General features: G+C 42.0%; 1 protein-coding gene across 1 annotated transcript in view; it reads right to left on the bottom strand.

Annotated features, from left to right (window-relative positions):
• cwc22 (CWC22 spliceosome associated protein homolog) overlaps positions 1-18,874 on the bottom strand; it is a 45,342-nt gene extending 26,468 nt beyond the window's left edge. Inside the window, exons 1-10 of the mRNA XM_060877036.1 lie at positions 18,780-18,874; positions 16,384-16,486; positions 5,413-5,591; positions 5,237-5,292; positions 5,068-5,145; positions 4,044-4,295; positions 1,646-1,774; positions 1,228-1,396; positions 932-985; positions 249-384 (exon numbers count right to left, since the gene is read on the bottom strand). Of these exons, the coding sequence (XP_060733019.1) occupies positions 249-384; positions 932-985; positions 1,228-1,396; positions 1,646-1,774; positions 4,044-4,295; positions 5,068-5,145; positions 5,237-5,292; positions 5,413-5,591; positions 16,384-16,486; positions 18,780-18,833 (1,210 nt within the window). The 5' untranslated portion in view covers positions 18,834-18,874. The remainder of the gene's footprint in view (positions 1-248; positions 385-931; positions 986-1,227; positions 1,397-1,645; positions 1,775-4,043; positions 4,296-5,067; positions 5,146-5,236; positions 5,293-5,412; positions 5,592-16,383; positions 16,487-18,779) is intronic.
• Between the last annotated feature and the right edge of the window lie 3,272 nt (positions 18,875-22,146).

The raw sequence follows: 22,146 nt of genomic DNA, 5'->3' as shown, positions 1-22,146 counted from the left end.
GTCCTACTTTTCACACTAGTAGCACCACTTGTTTGTCTATGGTAGTCCCGATTAGAGGGGAATAGACAGGGTGCGTGTATTATACTTAAAGAAAATCCTATCTTAATCTTTCTTAAAATCCCTTGAAGGATTTCAGAATCAAGTCGACACAAAGCACCTACTCTCAACACCTCTATACAGCAATAAATAGTGCACATATCTGGTGGGATGAGTTTAAATATAGCTCTCTTCTTGGTTTGGGAAGGTACCGTTAATGCCGCGGGGGGAAACCTCTGTAAGTTTGAGGCCACACTCCTTCAGGAAGCTGATGGCCACCTCCACGCTGTCATCAGTGGGCCGCTCCAAGAGCAGAGTCAGAATCTCCAGACACAGCACTTCGTGAGCCTTTTTAACCCCCCCCACACACAGAGAGAGAGAGAGAGAGAAAAAAAATCAAAAGATCTGTCTAATCATCTGTCCACATTAACATGTCCACCTTGAGACTAAGGATCTGTCTGTCTGCGTGCATGCGTCTGTCTCTGCAGCTACCCAACTGTCTGTATGCAAATGTCTGATCTGTCTGTCTGTCCATTTTTGTAGGGTTTGTCGCCCATCTGCCCGCGTCGGCCCGTGTCCATGTTTGTCTGTATCTCTCCATTTTTGGATTTTTCTGTCTCCGTCTGTATGTCCGTCTTCCTGCCTGCCGCGGTCCATGTCTGTCTGCATCTCTCAGCCTTTGCATGTTTTTCTGTATCAGTCGCTGCCTCTCTCTCTGTTGCCATTCATGTCCGTCTTTACTCCAGAGTCCCTACTGACCTCCGCTCCTCACTGTGCTCCGCATGTTCTAAAACTGTCCACTGATGATTAAATTAGCTTCTAGCTTCTTGACCTTCAGGCAGTGAAACACACAAAATCACGTCTGTGTGAAAAGTTAAAGCTGGGGGTTACGTACCACGTTCTGATTGATGAGATGAGCCACAAATTTGGAGGCTGTGAGACATTGTTGCTATAAAAGAAAAAAAAAAAAGACAAAAAAGACAAAAAAACAATTTGAAAAATAAACAAACTTTTCTTTTAGAAGCTGTAAAATTTAATGCAGGAACTTCAGACGCTCACAGCTGGATTTATACATAAATGCGACTGGATTCTAATCGAAGACAGTTCTGTAGTTACAGTATTATAAAGATTACATTAAAGTAGTGCGTGAGGAACAAAAACCACAAGCTAATTGTGATGAGAGATGTTTACTTTGTCGTTTCTCCTGAAGCCTTTGCGGAAGTTGAGGATGAGCCTCTTGAGGATGAGCTCTCCGATCTGAGGGAATTTGGTGTTGATGATGGCAACCACGGCGGCGTAGACGTGGGTAAAGGTGGGAGAAGCGCTCTGAGCCTGGAGCACAGACCTCGCCAGCAGACCTCTGAAATACAAACACGCTTCTTATACACTGAAATAAAAGTATTTAAAAAAAATAAATAAATAAAAAAAATCAGTAAACAAAGCCTTCTTTATGCAAGTCTCCAAGATGTTGCAAGCATTTAAAAACGTTAAATATAAAACCTTAAATTAGCTTAATCCAGGTTTACACAGCTACATTCTAAAACCTATACAACTACAGACAAAACGGTGAACTTTAGCACTCCAGTCAGGCTCGGTGTAGCCGTGTTACCTGCCGCGGACGATGTTCTCCTGCAGCAGCTCCTGGATGATGTTGCCGATGTTGGACACGTTTACTTTGTTAATCAGACCATTGATGGACTTCTTCAGCGCTTCCCAGCTCATCCTCTGGTACGCTAGACTGCATGGGGAAAGAAAATCATAAGCCGGGTGAGACACATACATACATTTACATGTACAAGACAGTAGTGAGTCCAGCTCTACTGTGTGGGTTAGAGATTCTAGCAGTGAGGAAGAGACATGAGGCAGAGATGGAGGTAGCAGAGATGAGGATGTTGAGGTTCTCTTTAGGAGTGACGAGGATGAACAGGATTAGGAAGGAGCACATCAGAGGGACGGCTCAGGTCGGCTGTTTTGGGGACAAGGACAGAGAGGATAGATTGAGATGGTTTGGACATGTACAGAGGAGGGAGATGGTTATATTGGGAGAAGGATGTTGGAGATGGAGCTGCAGGTAAGAGGACAAGAGGAAGGACAAAGAGGAGATTTATGGATGTGTTAATTGAGGACATGAAGGTAACTGGTGTGAGAGAAGAGGATGAAGAGGATAGAGTTAGGTGGAAACTGATGATTCGCTGTGGTGACATCTAACGAGAAAAGACGATAGTAGAAGAAGAAGATATGAATTTACATCCCTAATTGTGACTACAATATGCTGTTCTTGTGACTAAAATAAAACATTGTGAAGAGAGATTTGGTGCTTGTGTATAAAATTCAACAGTGTAGATCTACATCACATCAGAAGGAGAAGAACTGTACACCATGGATCACGTGGTGATCTTCACTACCATTTCACGTCCGTATTTGCGTAAAGTTTAACTTTGTCACGTCTCTGATCCGGAAACACCCACATCTAGTCTCTAGTAGTTGAAATCTCTCAGCGGGAAAAAAAAAAAGAACGATCTCTGTTCTCTTAGTCTTTGGGACTTGCTGTATGTATGAACATAGCCTAAGTCCCACAGAGGAAAATGCCATCTGCCCTCTTCCGCATACAAGCTCATGGACGCCCGTGATTGGCTGGAGAGAGTGCGTCATTACTTTAAGGCTACAGATAAACGACTTCCGATAAAGAATAAATAAAGAGGTGATAAAATAACATCATAAAAAAAACATTTTCATAAGCTGGTAGTCATTAAATGTGTAATTTATTGTGATTTTGCATATAATTAGCGTTTCCCGGCCATATGGCATTAATTTGCTTCGTAAAAAAAAAAAAAATTTTCTATGAATGTTGTTGCAGAACATCTGTTAGAAGAGCAGCTATCAAAGCCAAGCATTTTGAAATGAATAAGGCATTAAAAAAAAATGCAGCTTGTGTTCTAGAAAACACGAAAATATTCTATTCTAATCCCTTTTAAGCGTAGATGATGTGGAGTTTACATCGTAAGCACTCGGAGATCGCACGAATCTGAGAGGTGACGACCAAAACGTTCACCATTTCGACTTGACTCGCGTATCAGACCTCCTCGACACTCAGGCAGAATCAAATGAAGCAGAATGAATGCTACAAATTGGATCGTTTCCCCTCGATGTGTACCACACTACCCTGTTACTATAGTAACTATACTTTCTGGATTAACTATAATTTCCAAGATAATCCGATAGAAACGTTTAGTTTCTTTAGGCTTCCGCAAGCATTTCTACTCAACTTTATCTAAAAAAAAAAAAAAAAAGAATAACCAGGTTGTTACGTTAATCCTGATGACTCCAATCGTTTCCATAATAATTAGTGTAAACCGTTATGTCACTTCAAACCATCCCACACGCAGTACAGTGTGAAATTAGGCCCTATGCTGTCGTTGTCCTTCACCGCTCGTGGGATTTAAACTATCTCTAGCTAATTATCACCAACAAGTCCTCAGGCTAGAGTTCGAGGACTCCGCTGCTGCTATAAAAACCCACCCGGTCCCGGGAGAAGCTCTTCGTGTCCCGATTCCAATCAACCCCTTCAATGAACTCCTAATAACACCTCAGTGTAAATGTCGCACTCCATTTCCCCAGCCTCTGAAATGCCTCGAGTCATCTGATGGAGTCCTGCCTGTATCCGAAGTCCTGCGTTTTTTTTTTAAACCACATCGACTAAATTATTTGAGGGACAGACTTGACTTGAGTTTGAAATTATATTACATATTCTGGCTCTGGAGAGGCAAAAAAATAAAAAATAAATAAATAAAGCAAGAGACCAAAGCTTAAAGCAATATGTCATAAAATTCAAAAAAACATTTGGGACAAAATCGTTTTAGCCCAAGGGTGTCAAAGTCATTGTAGCCAACCAGCCACATTACCATTAAACTAACGTCAATGGGCTGGACCCTGGAAAGAGTTTCAGTTTAAAGACCAATAAGACATTCTTACTCACAAGGGAGTAACAATAAAGGTTTATTCCTGACCTGCTCTTGTCAGTGATTTGAGCCTGCATCATGCGCAGCTTGGCCGGAGGGATGTACGCTCCTCCGGTGCGAGTCAAGATGGGGTCCAGCTCCTCCTTCCTCTTCTTAACCGGAGGCTCATCAGCTGGGGTTTTGTCTCTCTGTGACGGAGATGAAGATCTTCCCCTCCTGGGCCTGAACCTCTCTCGATCTCCATCTCGCTCATGGCTGGAGCGCCGGTCGGAACGCCAGTGTCCGTCCCGATCTCGAGACCTGACGAGGAGGAATGGCAAGAGGAAGTCAGCGCTACTGAGAGAAGAGTAGTGGTAATTATGATCAATGTAATCAAGTCACCTGATTGTTAAAAGTGTCATGATTATCTATGTGAGACGGCTTAACAGCTTCCTCCAATGTCACTGGTTATGGAGTCTGAGTCTCTAAATATGTTTCAGTATAAAGTCAGTGTGTCAGGAAGCCTCTCTCTCTTACTTTCAAGTCCCTATTTGCCTCGACACACCCACCTCACCTGCCATGTACAGAGACTAGTTTGACCCATCTACATGTCTCATCTGCCCAGACACCCCATACCCCCACACACCTTCAGAGACCCACCCCACTACCCTCAGTGACCCACCCCATTACCCCCAGAGACCCACCCCATTGCCCTCAGAGACCCACCCCACTGCCCTCAAAGACCCACCCCACTGCCCTCAGAGACCCACCCCATTGTCCCCACAGACCCACCGCATTGTCCCCACAGACCCACCCCATTACCCCCACAGACCCACCCCATTACCCCCACAGACCCACCCCATTACCCCCACAAACCCACCCCATTGTCCCCAGAGACCCACCCCATTGCCCCAAAAGACACCCTCACCCAGACAAGCTTCATCAGCCCAAAAATGCTGCCATTTGACCCTACAAGCCCTTATTAACATCCATCCAACATCCATATTCACACCCCATTCCCCCAAACGTATGACCAGGAAGTAAAGCAGATCGTAGAACGGAGCTGCGTGTCGAACACCTCGTTCACCCTCACCTGCGTGCTCTGTCTGTGCGTCTCTGTGGGGACGGAGATCTGGAGCGAGAGCGGGAATACGACCTTCCACTGCCGTTCCTGAGAAAGCAGGAAGGACAGAGTAACTTTTACTTTCTCCCCTGAAAAACCACATGACACACTGATGCGTTTAAACATGCTCCATTTCTACCTGTCTGCAGAGGAACTCCTGCGTCGGGGTCTGCTGCTCTCGTCCTGAACATCACGCTACAACAGGAAAAACATGCATCAGAGAGGAACGTGTGACAATTCAGAACAGAACAGCAAGAGGTGTAGTGTGTGTGTGTGTGTGTGTAAAAGTCATGGCCAATTAAATGCTGTGCTGACCCTGATGTGTGCCACACTGCTCTTCATCCTGTGCATCACACCGTCATCACTGTCCTCCTCACTGCTGCTGTCGTCGTCTGAACTTCGGGACGCAGATGAGCGTCTCGGCACTGCGTCTTGCTCGGTTTGCTCTTCGGCGCCATCTCTGCTCACTGGAGAAGGGCTGCGGCGCGCTTCGTCTGCAAAACAAACACAGACGTTACAGCTGTAGATCAGCAAAATTGTCAAGTGATTTAAGGATGGCGCATATCAGGTAACTAACTCGTACAGCATGCTAGCAAGATGACGTTTTCTTATCATCATCATCATCATCATCGTCATCATCAGTGACTCAAATGAAAACAATTTGGATTGGTGTAACTCTGGTGATGAGAAAGGTGTGTGTCTTTGTCTCTGTAGCTATAACGGAGACAGAAAATGAAGATACATTTTGTGACAACTTAGTTTTGGGGTTTCGGGCTTGTAACTGTAATGTTTGCTTTCAGTTTTCTTCCATCTTCCTTAATTCCAGAAGTCTCTTTTGTGCAAAATGCTATTCTACAGATTTTTTCCCCTCAGGTAGCCAAACTCCAGTGGTGCTGCATGCCACTGCATGACCCATGATGTCCGGCCAACAAGTTAGAAGGATACACTTGGGTTAGCGATGCACCGAAATGAAAATTCTTGGCCGAAACCCGAAAACCGAAAAAGAGGAAAGCAAAGTCGAAAACCGAAACACAGAAAGAAATTATGCCAATTATTATTTCCATTGTATTTACGGCTATGACTGTGTACTAACCTTACTAAAATCAAGGCATTTAAATTGCATACATTAATATTAAAGTTTCAAAGAATTAATCAATTACAAATTATGAAAATATTTATTTATAACACATTGCAACAATGCACAGGATAAAATTAATTACAATTCAAACTTAAATGCACTCGTATACATTAAATAATAATGTACAGGCCCTCTGGCCTGCTGAAAGGTTGTAAAATTAAATATAACTAGATTTGTAAAGTTCGTCGAGACAAACTTTGATGTTGGCTTTGACGGTGCAAGTATTCGCAAAGGCTGGTGCTTTTTGGAGGAGAGTGGACATAAGGGTCAGTGTTACTTTTGGAGGCAAGTGGACAGAAAGATTCTGAAAGCTACTGGACCGCTAGGGTGCCAATACTTTTGGAGGCAAGTGGACATGAGCACGTGACGTGATCCGAATACCCATGAGGCAGTTCCCCTCATTGTGCTGAGTGTTTTGATATGTCACATGTCCATGTTGTGCAAATTTTTTATTTCGCTTATTTTGGGGGTGGGGCTACACGTGACGTCACATGACCAAAATACACATGGGGCAGTTCCCCTCATTGTGCTGAGTGCTTTGATATGTCACATGTCCATATTGTGCAAATTTTGGATTTCGCTTATTTTGGGGGCGGGGCTATACACGTGACATCACGTGACGTGACCAAAATACACGTGAGGCACTTCCCCTCATTGGGCTGAGTGTTTTGATATATGACATGTCCATATTGTGCTCATTTTTGATTTCGCTTATTCTGGGGGCGGGGCTACACGTGACGTCACCAGTATACCCGGTGGGGTGCCAATACTTTTGGCAAAAAGTGGCTACTGAGGGTTTGGACATTTCATGTCAATACTGCAGTCATTATGGGATTCTACTTATTATTACACTGCATAGAACACAGGAGAGAAGCCGTGCCTGAGCTCTGCGCACGCTGCGTGTGTGAAAGCTTAGAGGAATTTTAGGAATTCCCCATTCAAGTCTATGGGACGTTCCATCGTCGACTACGGGAAAACCGAAAGTTCCGTCGGAACGCCGAGACAAAAACTTCGTCCTGGAGTAACGTCCTAAAGAACCTGTCCGAGTTTGGTGTAAATCGCTCGAATACTTGCTGAGTTATAAACCTCCAAAGTTTATAATGGAAGTGGATACGAAAAAAGACCACTTTGAGCTTCCGTACCGGGAATGCCGGAATTCCGATCGCTTAGAAAAGTAGTAGCAACAAACTTCAGACCAGGGTCTACGACATATCCGAATTTGGTGCATGTGGCTCGAAAGCCCTAGGACGAGTTACTCTTGATAAATTTGTGGCTAAGAAGAATAATAATAACTAGATTTGTAAAGTTCGTCGAGACAAACTTTGATGTTGGCTTTGACGGTGCAAGTATTCGCAAAGGCCGGTGCTTTTTGGAGGCGAGTGGACATAAGGGTCAGTGTTATTTTTGGAGGCAAGTGGACAGAAAGATTGTGAAAGCTACTGGACCGCTAGGGTGCCAATACTTTTGGAGGCAAGCGGACATGAGCATGTGACGTGATCCGAATACACGTGGGGCAGTTCCCCTCATTGTGCTGAGTGTTTTGATATGTCACATGTCCATGTTGTGCTAATTTTTTATTTTCACGTGACGACACGTGATGACACGTGACGTGACGTGACCATAACACACGTGAGGCACTTCCCCTCATTGGGCTGAGTGTTTTGATATATGACATGTCCATGTTGTGATCATTTTTGATTTCGCTTATTTTGGGGGCGGGGCTACACGTGACGTCACGTGACCAAAATACACGTGGGGCAGTTCCCCTCATTGTGCTGAGTGTTTGCATATGTCACATGTCCATGTTGTGCAAATTTTTGATTTCGCTTATTCTGGGGGCGGGGCTACACGTGACGTCACCAGTATACCCGGTGGGGTGCCAATACTTTTGGCAAAAAGTGTCTACTGAGGGTTTGGACATTTCATGTCAATACTGCAGTCATTATGGGATTCTACTTATTATTATACTGCATAGAACACAGGAGAGAAGCCGTGCCTGAGCTCTGCGCACGCTGCGTGTGTGAAAGCTTAGAGGAATTTTAGGAATTCCCCATTCAAGTCTATGGGACGTTCCATCGTCGACTACGGGAAAACCGAAAGTTCCATCGGAACGCCGAGTCCGGAACTTTGTCCGGAGTAACGTCCTGAAGAACCTGTCCGAGTTTGGTGTAAATCGCTCGAAAACTTGCCGAGTTATAAACCTCCAAAATTTATAATGGAAGTGGATACGAAAATAGGCCACTTTGAGCTTCCGTACCGGGAATGCCGGAATTCCGATCGCTTAGAAAAGTAATAGCAACAAACTTCAGACCAGGGTCTACGACATATCCGAATTTGGTGCATGTGGCTCGGAAGCCCTAGGACGAGTTACTCTTGATAAATTTGTGGCTAAGAAGAAAATATAATAATAATAATAATAAATATAGCTGCAAGCAGCGATGACGGGCCTTCGCACGTTTGTTCATCGCTATACGGTGCCTTCCAGAAAACAATGCACGGTGGGCAAGTGCATCAAGTGGGTAAATATCAGTGGACTATTTTATGTTGTTACTGACCCATTTGGGGACTGTAGGTAAATGAAACCCCACATTTTAGACAAACGGGGGCGCTAGTGAGCCACTTAAGAGACACACCTTTGTCTGACCTTTTTGTCCACACTTAACAGCCGACAAATGTGATGTATGTGTCAAATTTCAAGTTAATCTAAGCACGCCAAAAGACTTAAATATGCCTGAAAAAGAAAGTAAAGTTTGACACGTTACCATGAGAACAGTGTTTGAGATATCAAAAATCCGTTCGCAATTTCGCATCTGCAATATCTCTGCACCATGTTGGCCAAGTCTGGTCTCAATTGCATGAATCCCCTAGGAGGAGTATTTAAAAGTTTACTGCATGAAGCTGACAAAAAATCCACCTTTGTGACTGACACACTTCCTGGGGCCTGTTGGTGGCGCTATACCTGGGACTCACAATAAGCACATAGATGCGATCGGAATCCTTGGCCGAACATACACACCGCGTGTCATCACAATAAGACATTTTTTGCTTTAGATATTAGACACTTTCTGTTTCTCTGAATTCGCCATAATTTTGTCGCCTCGCCATGGCAGCACCGTTCGAGATATCGAAACTCACTTCGCAATTTAGCAAGTGCAATGTCTCGGCATCATGTTCACCACTTTTGGTGTCAATCGCATGAATCCTCTAGGAGGAGTATTTAAAAGTTCATTGCATGCAACTGTGAAAAAATCCACCTTTGTGACTGACACACTTCCTGGGGCCTGTTGGTGGCGCTATACCCGGGACTCACAATAAGCACATCGATGCGATCGGAATCCTTGGCCGAACATACACACCGCGTGTCATCACAATAAGACATTTTTTGCTTTAGATATTAGACACTTTCTGTTTCTCTGAATTCGCCATAACTTTGTCGCCTCGCCATGGCAGCACCGTTCGAGATATCAAAAATCCCTTCGCAATTTAGCAAGTGCAATGTCTTGGCATCATGTTCACCACTTTTGGTGTCAATCGCATGAATTCCCTAGGAGGAGTATTTAAAAGTTCACCACATGCAACTGTTGTGACTGACACACTTCCTGGCGCCTGTTGGTGGCGCTATGTCCGAGATTCACAATAAGCACATCGATGCGATCGGAATCCTTGGCCGAACATACACACCGCGTGTCATCCCAATAAGACATTTTTTGCTTTAGATATTAGACACTTCCTGTTTCTCTGAATTCGCCATAACTTTGTCGCCTCGCCATGGCAGCACCGTTCGAGATATCAAAAATCCCTTCGCAATTTAGCAAGTGCAATGTCTTGGCATCATGTTCACAACGTTTGATGTCAATCGCATGAATTCCCTAGGAGGAGTATTTAAAAGTTCACCGCATGCACTTATAAAACAATCCAAAATGGCCGACTTCCTGTTGGGCGGAGCTCATAGTTTAGAGCGCGAAAGTTGTTCGGGTCGATGAGATCTATATGCGTACCAACTCTCGTACATGTGCGTACATAATTGCCCGATCTGTGCACCAATGTTTGTTTTTGCATTACAGGGGGCGCTACAGAGCCCCCCTGCCACGCCCGTATTCCAACCTTTGTCCAATCCTAGTGTCGCGCGACTCTGACGTGTGTGCCAAATTTCAAGAGTTTTCGAGCATGTTAAGGGACCCCAATTGGCCAATGTGTGGGGAAAAAAAAAAAAAAAAAAAAAAAAAAAAAAAAAAAACCCGAGGAAAAACAATAGGGCTTCGCACCATTCGGTGCTCAGGCCCTAATAATAATAATAAGCTTATAAAGGAAATCAGAATGTTGGCTTCTACAAAGCCAACATAAAAACTTCAGAACAGGGTCTACAACATATCCAAATTTGGTGCATGTGGCTTGAAAGCCCTAGGAGGAGTTACTCTTGATAAATTTTTGTCTAAGCTTAAATAGGAAAACAGAATGTTGGCTTCTACAAAGCCAACATAATAATAATAATAATAATAATAATAATAATAATAATAATAAATATAGCTGCAAGCAGCGATGACGGGCCTTCGCACGTTTGTTCATCGCTATACGGTGCCTTCCAGAAAACAATGCACGGTGGGCAAGTGCATCAAGTGGGTAAATATCAGTGGACTATTTTATGTTGTTACTGACCCATTTGGGGACTGTAGGTAAATGAAACCCCACATTTTAGACAAACGGGGGCGCTAGTGAGCCACTTAAGAGACACACCTTTGTCTGACCTTTTTGTCCACACTTAACAGCCGACAAATGTGATGTATGTGTCAAATTTCAAGTTAATCTAAGCACGCCAAAAGACTTAAATATGCCTGAAAAAGAAAGTAAAGTTTGACACGTTACCATGAGAACAGTGTTTGAGATATCAAAAATCCGTTCGCAATTTCGCATCTGCAATATCTCTGCACCATGTTGGCCAAGTCTGGTCTCAATTGCATGAATCCCCTAGGAGGAGTATTTAAAAGTTTACTGCATGAAGCTGACAAAAAATCCACCTTTGTGACTGACACACTTCCTGGGGCCTGTTGGTGGCGCTATACCTGGGACTCACAATAAGCACATAGATGCGATCGGAATCCTTGGCCGAACATACACACCGCGTGTCATCACAATAAGACATTTTTTGCTTTAGATATTAGACACTTTCTGTTTCTCTGAATTCGCCATAATTTTGTCGCCTCGCCATGGCAGCACCGTTCGAGATATCGAAACTCACTTCGCAATTTAGCAAGTGCAATGTCTCGGCATCATGTTCACCACTTTTGGTGTCAATCGCATGAATCCTCTAGGAGGAGTATTTAAAAGTTCATTGCATGCAACTGTGAAAAAATCCACCTTTGTGACTGACACACTTCCTGGGGCCTGTTGGTGGCGCTATACCCGGGACTCACAATAAGCACATCGATGCGATCGGAATCCTTGGCCGAACATACACACCGCGTGTCATCACAATAAGACATTTTTTGCTTTAGATATTAGACACTTTCTGTTTCTCTGAATTCGCCATAACTTTGTCGCCTCGCCATGGCAGCACCGTTCGAGATATCAAAAATCCCTTCGCAATTTAGCAAGTGCAATGTCTTGGCATCATGTTCACCACTTTTGGTGTCAATCGCATGAATTCCCTAGGAGGAGTATTTAAAAGTTCACCACATGCAACTGTTGTGACTGACACACTTCCTGGCGCCTGTTGGTGGCGCTATGTCCGAGATTCACAATAAGCACATCGATGCGATCGGAATCCTTGGCCGAACATACACACCGCGTGTCATCCCAATAAGATATTTTTTGCTTTAGATATTAGACACTTCCTGTTTCTCTGAATTCGCCATAACTTTGTCGCCTCGCCATGGCAGCACCGTTCGAGATATCAAAAATCCCTTCGCAATTTAGCAAGTGCAATGTCTTGGCATCATGTTCACAACGTTTGATGTCAATCGCATGAATTCCCTAGGAGGAGTATTTAAAAGTTCACCGCATGCACTTATAAAACAATCCAAAATGGCCGACTTCCTGTTGGGCGGAGCTCATAGTTTAGAGCGCGAAAGTTGTTCGGGTCGATGAGATCTATATGCGTACCAACTCTCGTACATGTGCGTACATAATTGCCCGATCTGTGCACCAATGTTTGTTTTTGCATTACAGGGGGCGCTACAGAGCCCCCCTGCCACGCCCGTATTCCAACCTTTGTCCAATCCTAGTGTCGCGCGACTCTGACGTGTGTGCCAAATTTCAAGAGTTTTCGAGCATGTTAAGGGACCCCAATTGGCCAATGTGTGGGAAAAAATAAAAAAAAAAAAAAAAAAAAAAAAAAAAAAAAAAAAAAAAAAATAATACTCCCGAGGAAAAACAATAGGGCTTCGCACCATTCGGTGCTCAGGCCCTAATAATAATAATAAGCTTATAACGGATTTCAGAAGTTGGCTTCTACAAAGCCAACATAATTATGTAGCTTTGTAGAAGCCAACATTCTGTTTTCCTATTTAAGCTTAGACAAAAATTTATAAAATTTAATGCGGCCTAGGGCTTTCGAGCCACATGCACCAAATTCGGATATGTTGTAGACCCTGGTCTGAAGTTTGTTGCCATTACTTTTCTAAGTGATCCGAGTACCGGTACTGGGTCTCAAAGTGGCCTTTTTTCCCATAGACTCCCATTATAAATTTTGGAGGTTTATAACTCGGCAAGCTTTTGAGCTAGCTACACCAAACTCGGCCAGCTCCTTTAGGGTGATACTGTGAACAAAGGTTTAAATTGGCGTACCGACTGGCCTTTCGGTTGTGCCGCAGCCCCAATATATGCAAAATCAAAAAACTTTTTACAACATGGACATGTGACATATCAAAACACTCACAACAATGAGAGGAACTTCCTCATGTGTATTCTGATGACGTCACGTGATGTCACGTGAAAATCAAAAATTAGCACAACATGAACATGTGACATATCAAAACACTCAGCCCAATGAGGGGAACTTCCTCAGGAGTATTCGACTGACGACACATGCTCGTCTCCACTTGCCTCCAAATGTTTTGGCACCCTATCTTTCTGTCCACTTGCTTCCAAAAGTAACACTGACCCTTATGTCCACTCGCCTCTAAAAAGCACCTGCCTTTGCGAATACTTGCCTTGTCAAAGCCAACATCAAAGTTTGTCGCGACGAACTTTACAAATCTAGTTTAATTTAAAATCTAAATATAAGTCCATTCAGAACAAGTGCAACTGCTTAAAGATACAACAATATTTTCACTGTAGGCCTACAACATAATAGTGTATCAAAACAAAGACTGCCATAGCCCATATGTTAACTGTAGAACTTTAACAACAACAAATGCACCAAGAATTGCAGATGTGCAAAGTGGATAATAAATATTTAAACACTAGACAAGCCCATTCTACTTCTTGAGGTAAAGTGGCAGGTTTTTCTTGATGAAGAGTAGCTTCTCTGCTTTATCACAGTGAAGTCTGTTCCTCTTCTCATCGAGAACATGGGCTGCTGCACTGAACAGTCTCTCGCTGTCAGTGCTTGTGCACGGAGCAGACAAGTACTTGCGTGCCATCCGTGGGTCTTTCTCAGATATACTGAAATACGTCCACACCGCAGACATGTTGCTTCAGACAAGCACGTGCAGGCCGTGGTTTCTGTTCGCGTCATCACAACAAACCGTTTCGGCCGTGTTGTTTCGGTGATCAAAGTCTTTCAGCCGAGGAATATTTTCCGTGGCCGAATATTCAGTGCATCCCTAATTTGGGTAGAACACAATTTCCCTTCAGACTGGTACTAAGAGGCTCAAACACTGTTCCAGCATGACAATGCTCCAATGCATAAAGCTTCTGAGCTCGAACAAGACGTGTGGTGAAGATGTAAAGGTGAAGGTCGGCGCAGAAGAACTTAAGTGTCCTGTACAGGGCCCTGACTCTGACTCAACCCCACTGAACACCTTTGGGATGAACTAGAACATCGAATCCACCTCCTATTCTAGAATATTGGCAATGAATATTTCTAACTCAACAGGTCATAAATTACAAGACCACCAGTTTGTCCTCTTTTCTGTATTTTTCCCTCGCTTTCCTACTGCATGCAACCCGACTGTTCAGGCAATTTGCACATGAGGACACGATTACACGCTGTCTTCCAGATGATTAACATAAAAACGTCTACTAACACAGCTGGGGAGCGTTACCAAGGAGCACAAGCAGCTTCGTTAAAAATAATCCACCTTCCTGAAGAGCTGGTGGGTTTAATTTAAAAGATGCACGCTGCAGAGGAAGAGCAAACACACTGCAGGTGGCTGGTGAAGATGGTCTTGAAGCTGAAAAGGCAGGAAGGTTCCTGGAACAGCGGCGAAAGGTCAGTTACTCTGAGCCGAGGCGCATAAAGAGCCGCATGAAATAGTGATGAAGAGCAAAACGTTTCTGCTGGGAAGAAATCGCCAACACACGGATGTTATTTGGAAAAAACACGACGTTTATTGTCTACACAACTTTATTCCAGTGTCAGGCATCACCGTCACTCACAAACACTGAACAACCCGCGCTGCACATGCGCTGAAAAACCTCCGGCACACCGTACCGTATTTAACAGAATAGAAGCACCTTATGCTGTAATGAACAGAGTAGGGGAGGAATAACATGTTAACAACGGACACTCGCATACACAAACCCGAGACACTGATTTACACCTTTATTTATAGGCTTCGCTGCTCTTTTGGGACAGAGTCACCGTAAATTATGACCAGGTTTAATGGATGACGGACCCGATATCACCCTAAACGTCTGAGATTTAAGGAGCTATAGTATAAAGTAGAAAGCTTAGAGTAGGCATAGCGTAAAAATACGAACGACATTTTGCTTGCTTTGACTGAGGGAACAGATCCAGAAGACTATCAGGATCAGAGAAACTAGAGGTCGGGAGACACCAGAAGAGTGTGGGCGATATGCCAGAAGATCATATCGGCATTCTCGCAGGGATTTCTACGATACATGACAGAAGGTTTTCCAAGAAAACCTTGAAAATGAAGCAAACTTCATTCATTGTCAGAGACCATTAGATAGTGAGAGTTTCTGCTAATCAAATTCATTTGTGTTTGTCTTGTTGAAATGGAACAGAGCTTGAAAGACAGACAAGATATGAGCATGAGTCTGAAATCACGTACTGTGACGATACCTACTACATTTGATTTGGTGCCTACCGCATTCTGTACATGCTGCTGCATTCGATTCAGTATATATTGCATTTGACTCTACCTCCTGCATTCAATTCTGTACATGCTGCTGCATTCGATTCAGTATCTATTGCATTTGACTCTACCTCCTGCATTCAATTCTGTACATGCTGCTGCATTCGATTCAGTATCTATTGCATTTGACTCACTACTTCCTGCATTCAATTTTGTATATGCTGCTGGATTGGATTCAGAATATACTGTATTTGATTCAGTATCTATTGCATTTGACTCACTACCTCCTACATTCGATTCGGTGCCTACCGTAATGATTCGCAGCATGCCGCATTTGATTGGTATCTCATCTGACTGACATCACTTGATAACATGGTCCTGCTGTGAGAGATTATTTGACGAGTGTCACCAACAGTGGTGGTACGAGTCAGAGTGGAAACCTCATAAAGCGTCAGGAGGAATCACGTGTCGGAGGAAGAGTAATGTAATCAGGAGCAACTAAGAAATGACACAGGTGTCTGCTGTGAGAGCAAAAGTCGACCCTGATGAACAACCCAGCAGATTGCAGAACAAGTCTCACAAGACTGAAGGAATGATGACAATGATGATACAAACAAACTCGTTCTAGCTGATGAACAGATCATACAGATCCCTGAAGATTCCATAAAGAATCGTTTACTCTGTCGTCGTTCGGCACAGCGCACTTTTACTGTAACTACATGTTGAAAAGCACGTTTAAAACATCGCTTCCCGTTCTGTAATGTTTGCGCATTCTGTATAGCTACAACATACAAAATAATTGTTAGAATTAGAATATATAGAAGAGCCATATCCTATATTCTCATAGCTGTCTAATGCTTTGAGTTTGAACAAACCAAACAAACAAATTTGGCTTCAGAAGTTTTAGTCATTAAAGTAAGTAAGTAAAGAATCTGAGCACATCTCTACCCCTGCTCCTCAAGCGCTTGTCTCCATCACTGTCACTGTCACTTGAAGAGCTGGAGCTCCTTGTTGTCCTCTCAGGATCACGGGTTCCGCTGGGACTGGAGTGCTGGAGAAACAAAGAACATGGACATAAAGGAGGTTAAACAAAAAAAAGAGAGAGAGGTAAAGTCAGTTCTGATGCAGTATTTTGTAAGTGCTGGGTTCAGTCTGATGTGTTTGGTCACAGTGCTCTTAAATAGGCAGACTGTGGTCCAGATGCACTGTTCATGACTTATGGGCTTTGTTGCAAGATTTAGCAAACTTTAAAACCCATTTAGCGTTATCAATTGTATATATAAAATATGATACCACTGTCCGGTGTACATCACATGTGCTGTGATTAGGGTTGCAAAGGGGCGGAAAGTTTCCGGTAAATTTCCGGAAACTTTCCACTGGAACTTAATCTGGGGAATTTTGGAAATATTCCAAATTGGAAACATTACGGGAATTTATGGATATTTAAGGGAATTTATGGGAAGTTACAGGAATTTATGGAAATTATTTGGAAATATAGGGAAATGTATATAAACTACATCATATACAAACAAACATTTTGTTTGGTCATAAGCTGACATGCATGCAAGGTAATACAAATTTTTAAAATGACGTCTTGACTGATTTAATTGTAAGTAGAACTTTGATTATTTCATTGAGTAATGCAAAAGCATAATAAACATTATTATGATTGTAATAAACATAATAAACTTAATTGTAATAAACATATTTCCCTATGATTGCTGTAAAATTAAAGCATCCCCCACCCTTGCCCTTCTAAAAAAAAAAGTCCCGATCAAAATGTAAAATGAAGCATTTTTTCTCGAGTGCATGGGGAAGGGTCATCAAATTATCTGCATGTGGTAACACTCCTAATTTACTGCTTAATAAGAGTTAGTAAGGTAGTTATTAAGTTTAGGTATTGGGCACCATTAAGAATGTAGAATAAGGTAATGCAGAATAAGGCATTAATACGTGCTTAATAAGTACTAATAAATAGCCAATATTCTATTAATATTCATGCTAATAAGCAACAAGTTAAATGACCCTAAAATAAAGTGTTACTGTGCATGTTATGGAAGAATGCACGTACATGCAGGGGGTTTGGCCTCGATGGCCCTCCAGTAAACAGTGTGCTGTGTGCAAGTGACTGAGGAACGCAGGGTACAAGTCAACTTAAATTGCATTAAATCTTGTTGTTTTAAACAAAATTATGCTGCAAGATTTTTTTTAACTACATTTAAGTTCCTTGTTATAGGCAACTCTGCATTTTTTTTAAATTCCCAGTTTACTTCCATATATTCCCGTTAATTCCCATGGAAAGTTTCCAGCCTTGAAAATTCCCGGAATTTTGCAACCCTAGCTGTGATCACCACCAGTTACGACCTATCGTTCATCACCATTATTCCCAAATGCCAATTACTGATCACCATTGTTTCAAACAACCACTCGCTTAACACCGTTATCTCTCGTGACCAATAACTCATCACCATAAGTTCCAAACAGAAATCACCATCAAGCCCAATCACTCAACATCGTTATTTCCAAATGCCAATTACTCTTCAAATGTGTTCCTCACAACCACTCACTCATCACCATTTCATCTCAATGACCAATAACTCATCACCATCAATCCTGGTGAAACAGTTTGTTTTTTGGTGTGGTGGTGGGTGGGGGGTTTGCTGGGAGGTTGGAAATGTCACTCTTGCCTGTCTTCAAAACTTAAGAGCCCTGCACTAGTCCAACACCTTAACCACGTCACTGGATTCGAACCCATGACCTTCTGGTCAGTAGTCCAACACCTTAATCACTACAACATCCCCTTAACTACTTTCCCCAGAGAAGTTGGACAAGCTTCAGTATGTAATACAGTCAGGGTCAGTAATCAGTGCTGTACAACAGTGTGCACATGTGATACAGGGAAATGTGTATAGTATGAGTAATAATAATAATAATAATAATAATAGACATACAAACGCTCACAAACTGGTAAGAAGTTGAGCAAAAGATAATTCTCAGATAAACATGTTGTTTTAAGGCTAAATGCTAAATGCTAATCCTATCATCCGAATGCTATAACTTTGTAATATCGGTACTTTATATCAAAACAATCAATAAACTAAATTTAACCTAAAACAATAAAAGGTGGCCGATTCAATGTAAACATTTAAAACTCTACTAAAAAGTGATCTTTCTTAGACGCCATTATCCCCACTGTGCGCGTGCGTGTTAGCTCAATGCTAACTAGCCAAAGGCCCATAACAACACCATGCAGCAACTTTAACAGATTATTTAACACCTCTACGAGCCGTTAGTATCCCGTTCACGATATATAACCGATAAAACCCGATACCCAGGCACAGTACCTCGTCTTTTAAAGGCGAATTCAAATCCACAACCGCTTCGTTTTCCGCCGCCATCTTTCTTCCTTTCTGTTCTGCTACGGAAGTGGTGCTACGGAAGCCGGCGAGGTACCTCAAAAAAAAAAAAAAAAAGGCGAAACGCTTTTGGTTCAAGTATACTAGTTAGTCAGAAACACTAAAAAGTGCAGAATACACAAAACAGCTCGCGTTACTTTACCAAATGCAGTCACATTATACATGTTTACTGTACAAAGATTTACAGGAACAGTTCATTTCCACAGACAATCACCCTGATTAACAACTCACCATTATAATTATATTCCCTGCTTCATATCTATAAGTGCTGCATTATCATAACTGTCAGTCATCACATCATCTGTACATGTTACACACACTACTGCTGCGGTATATTGTACAAAAAGCATAATGTTACACGATATTGTTATTTGCACTACCATGCACACTCACACTTTATGTATGTTGTACATAACTGATCAGTCATATATTCTGTATTGATATTTAATACTCATGCTGTCTGTATTGTATCTCGTCGTCTGTTTTGTCTTGTCTTGTATGTTTTGTTTTGTCTTGTCTGTTTTGTCTTGTCTTGTCTGTTTTGTCTTGTCTTGTCTGTTTTGTATTGTCCTGTCTTGTATGTTTTGTTTTGTCTTGTCTGTTTTGTCTTGTCTTTTCTGTTTTGTATTGTCCTGTCTTGTATGTTTTGTTTTGTCTTGTCTGTTTTGTATTGTCTTGTCTGTTCTGTTTTGTCTTGTCTTGTGTGTTTTGTCTTGTATAGTCCAAGCTAAATGTATAGTATAGTGTTATTTATGTCTATACTTTTGAGAGTCACAAACAGCTGGAACCAAATTCCTTGTGTGTGTTAGCATCAGCACACTTAGCCAATAAACCTGATTGTGATTATCTCTCTCTAGTGAGACCAAGTCAAGTTAAGAAGCTTTTATTGTCATTTTAAGCATATATAGCTGTTGCAGTACACAGTGAAATGAGACAACGTTTCTCCGCTACCATGATGCTACATAGAACAAAGATACTCTACATAAAGTGCAACTGTGTGACCTGGTGCAAACAGTGCAAGACAAAAGACAAACAAGGTAAACAAGACAGTGCGGGACAAAAGACAGTGCAAACAAAAAAAAAAAAACAAGACAATACACAAAAGACAATGAACAGAAACAGCGCTGACCAGTGTAAATACTGTATGTTCAAACAATATTGCATGTGCAGTAATACTGGAATGAACACAGTGTTATAGCAGCAGTTACCTGAGGTATTGTAAAGTATTGTGCAAAACAGCAATTGAATGAAATGTGAGACAGCGTGTGCAAAAAGAAAAAAAAAAAAGCAATGCTGTGTCAGAGATGAGGATGTTCAGGTTCTCTTTAAGAGTGACGAGGATGGACAGGATTAGGAAGGAGCACATCAGAGGGTCAGCTCAGGTTGGCTGTTTTGGGGACAAGGTCAGAGAGGATAGATTGAGATGGTTTGGACATGTACAGAGGAGGGAGATGGTTATATTGGTAGAAGGATGGAGATGGAGCTGCAGGTAAGAGGTCAAGAGGAAGGACAAAGAGGAGATATATGGATGTGTTAAATGAGGACATGAAGGTAATTGGTGCGAGAGTAGAGGATGATGAGGATAGAGTTAGGTGGAAACTGATGATTCGCTGGAAAAGATAACAGTAGAAGAAGAAGAAGAAGAAGAAGAAGAAAGTTGTTCTTGTGCATTTCTATGTGTTGTCATAAACTATATCAGAAAACATTTGAGACACTGAACTACTCATACAGAGTGTGAAGATATTCTGGAGCCTATGAGGTGAAAATAATTAAATCACGTTTAACACTTTGGTAAATTAAACACATGTATCATAAGATTAAGCTTCTTATGATCCCATAACTTTCATGTTTTCATGGTATTTTCAGGTACATAAATCTGCCTGTCTGCCTGTTTTTATTATTACATTGATACCTCGAGATACGAGTGCTTTGACATACGAATTTTTTGAGATACGAGCTGTGATTCGACCAAATTTTTGCCTTGAGATACGAACAAATTTTTGAGATACGAGCATCCGAGCCACCGAAACAAAGATCCCCAACAACCACGTGTGCTCTGTTTCCCCCGCCTCAGCTTCCAACGTCGACGTCAAACTCGACAAACGACGGCCGATAAACCGGAAGTCATTCATTTCCTATGGAGAGTCGCAAAGGTGAGGTGCCGACCATCTGCGGATCCGTAATTTTCGTATCCGTTTTGAGTGTTGGATCCGTTAAAAAATTTTTAACTTGTGCGACTACACCGCATCTGATATGACGACTGGACAGGTTTTTATCAAAACGACCGGCAGATGTTAGTGAGGAAAGAGTGACAAAAAAGGCAAAAACAAGTGAAGAGAAAAGCGATGAAGAAAATTACACAAAATTAATGTAAGGAAAACAGAAATTGTAGCAATTAAGTTCAGTTAAGTTAAGAGAAATCAAGCATCGCGTTAGTTCTGGCAGGCCACGTCGTCAAGCGTGCATCAGCTGTTAATCAGCTGTCCACGACGCGCACCAATCCGGTTACGACATCCATATTACCCGACCATTTAAATTCCCATTCATTGAGCCGCTCTAGCGCTTCGCTGCTGCTGTGATCTAAACTCCCTCCTCCAACCCCGACTCCACCATGCCGGAACCTGTGTTCGTTGTACCAGTTTACGTCATAAATCTCCACATATTTTTCTCTCTCTCTCCCTCTCTCTCTCTAATTATTTAATTATTTATTTATCCATTTATTCATTTATTATTTTCCTTTCCTATTTGTAACTCTATGCATGATTAATGGTTCTGTTATACGGGGGTCTATTCTATTTTCTAGTTGCTGCTCTCCCCGCTCTAAATGAAGAACTAGTTAAGTTCCATTTAAGTGTAAAGTAGCATTAAGAGTGCGAGTAAGTGAACGAAAGTGAAAGTGTAATTCCTCCTAACTCCTCCGCCTGTTTACTCCTCCCTCAACCTTGCGCATCTTCCGTAAAGTAAAACCAGTTTATTTTTTTAACTTTCTCTTTTATTACTGTATGTTTTTATACAACGTTTGTCATTTATAAATACAGGTACTGTACATTTTTCATATTCAAAACACAAACAAAACAACTGGAGTGGAATTTTGCGAGCTGGAACGGATTAATGGGATTTCAATTAATTTAAATGGGGAAAATTGCTTTGAGTTACGAGCAATTTAAGATACGAGCAAAGTCACGGAACGAATTAAACTCGTATCTCGAGGTATCACTGTATTAATAATATTATTATTATTATTAGTAGTAGTAGTAGTAATATTATTATTATTAAATATAATTCATTTGAATCA

Source organism: Tachysurus vachellii, chromosome 8, assembly GCF_030014155.1.
Source record: "Tachysurus vachellii isolate PV-2020 chromosome 8, HZAU_Pvac_v1, whole genome shotgun sequence".
Taxonomy (NCBI): domain Eukaryota; kingdom Metazoa; phylum Chordata; class Actinopteri; order Siluriformes; family Bagridae; genus Tachysurus; species Tachysurus vachellii.
The sequence above is the reverse complement of the archived record's forward strand: the minus strand, read 5'-3'. Positions and strand labels throughout refer to the sequence as shown.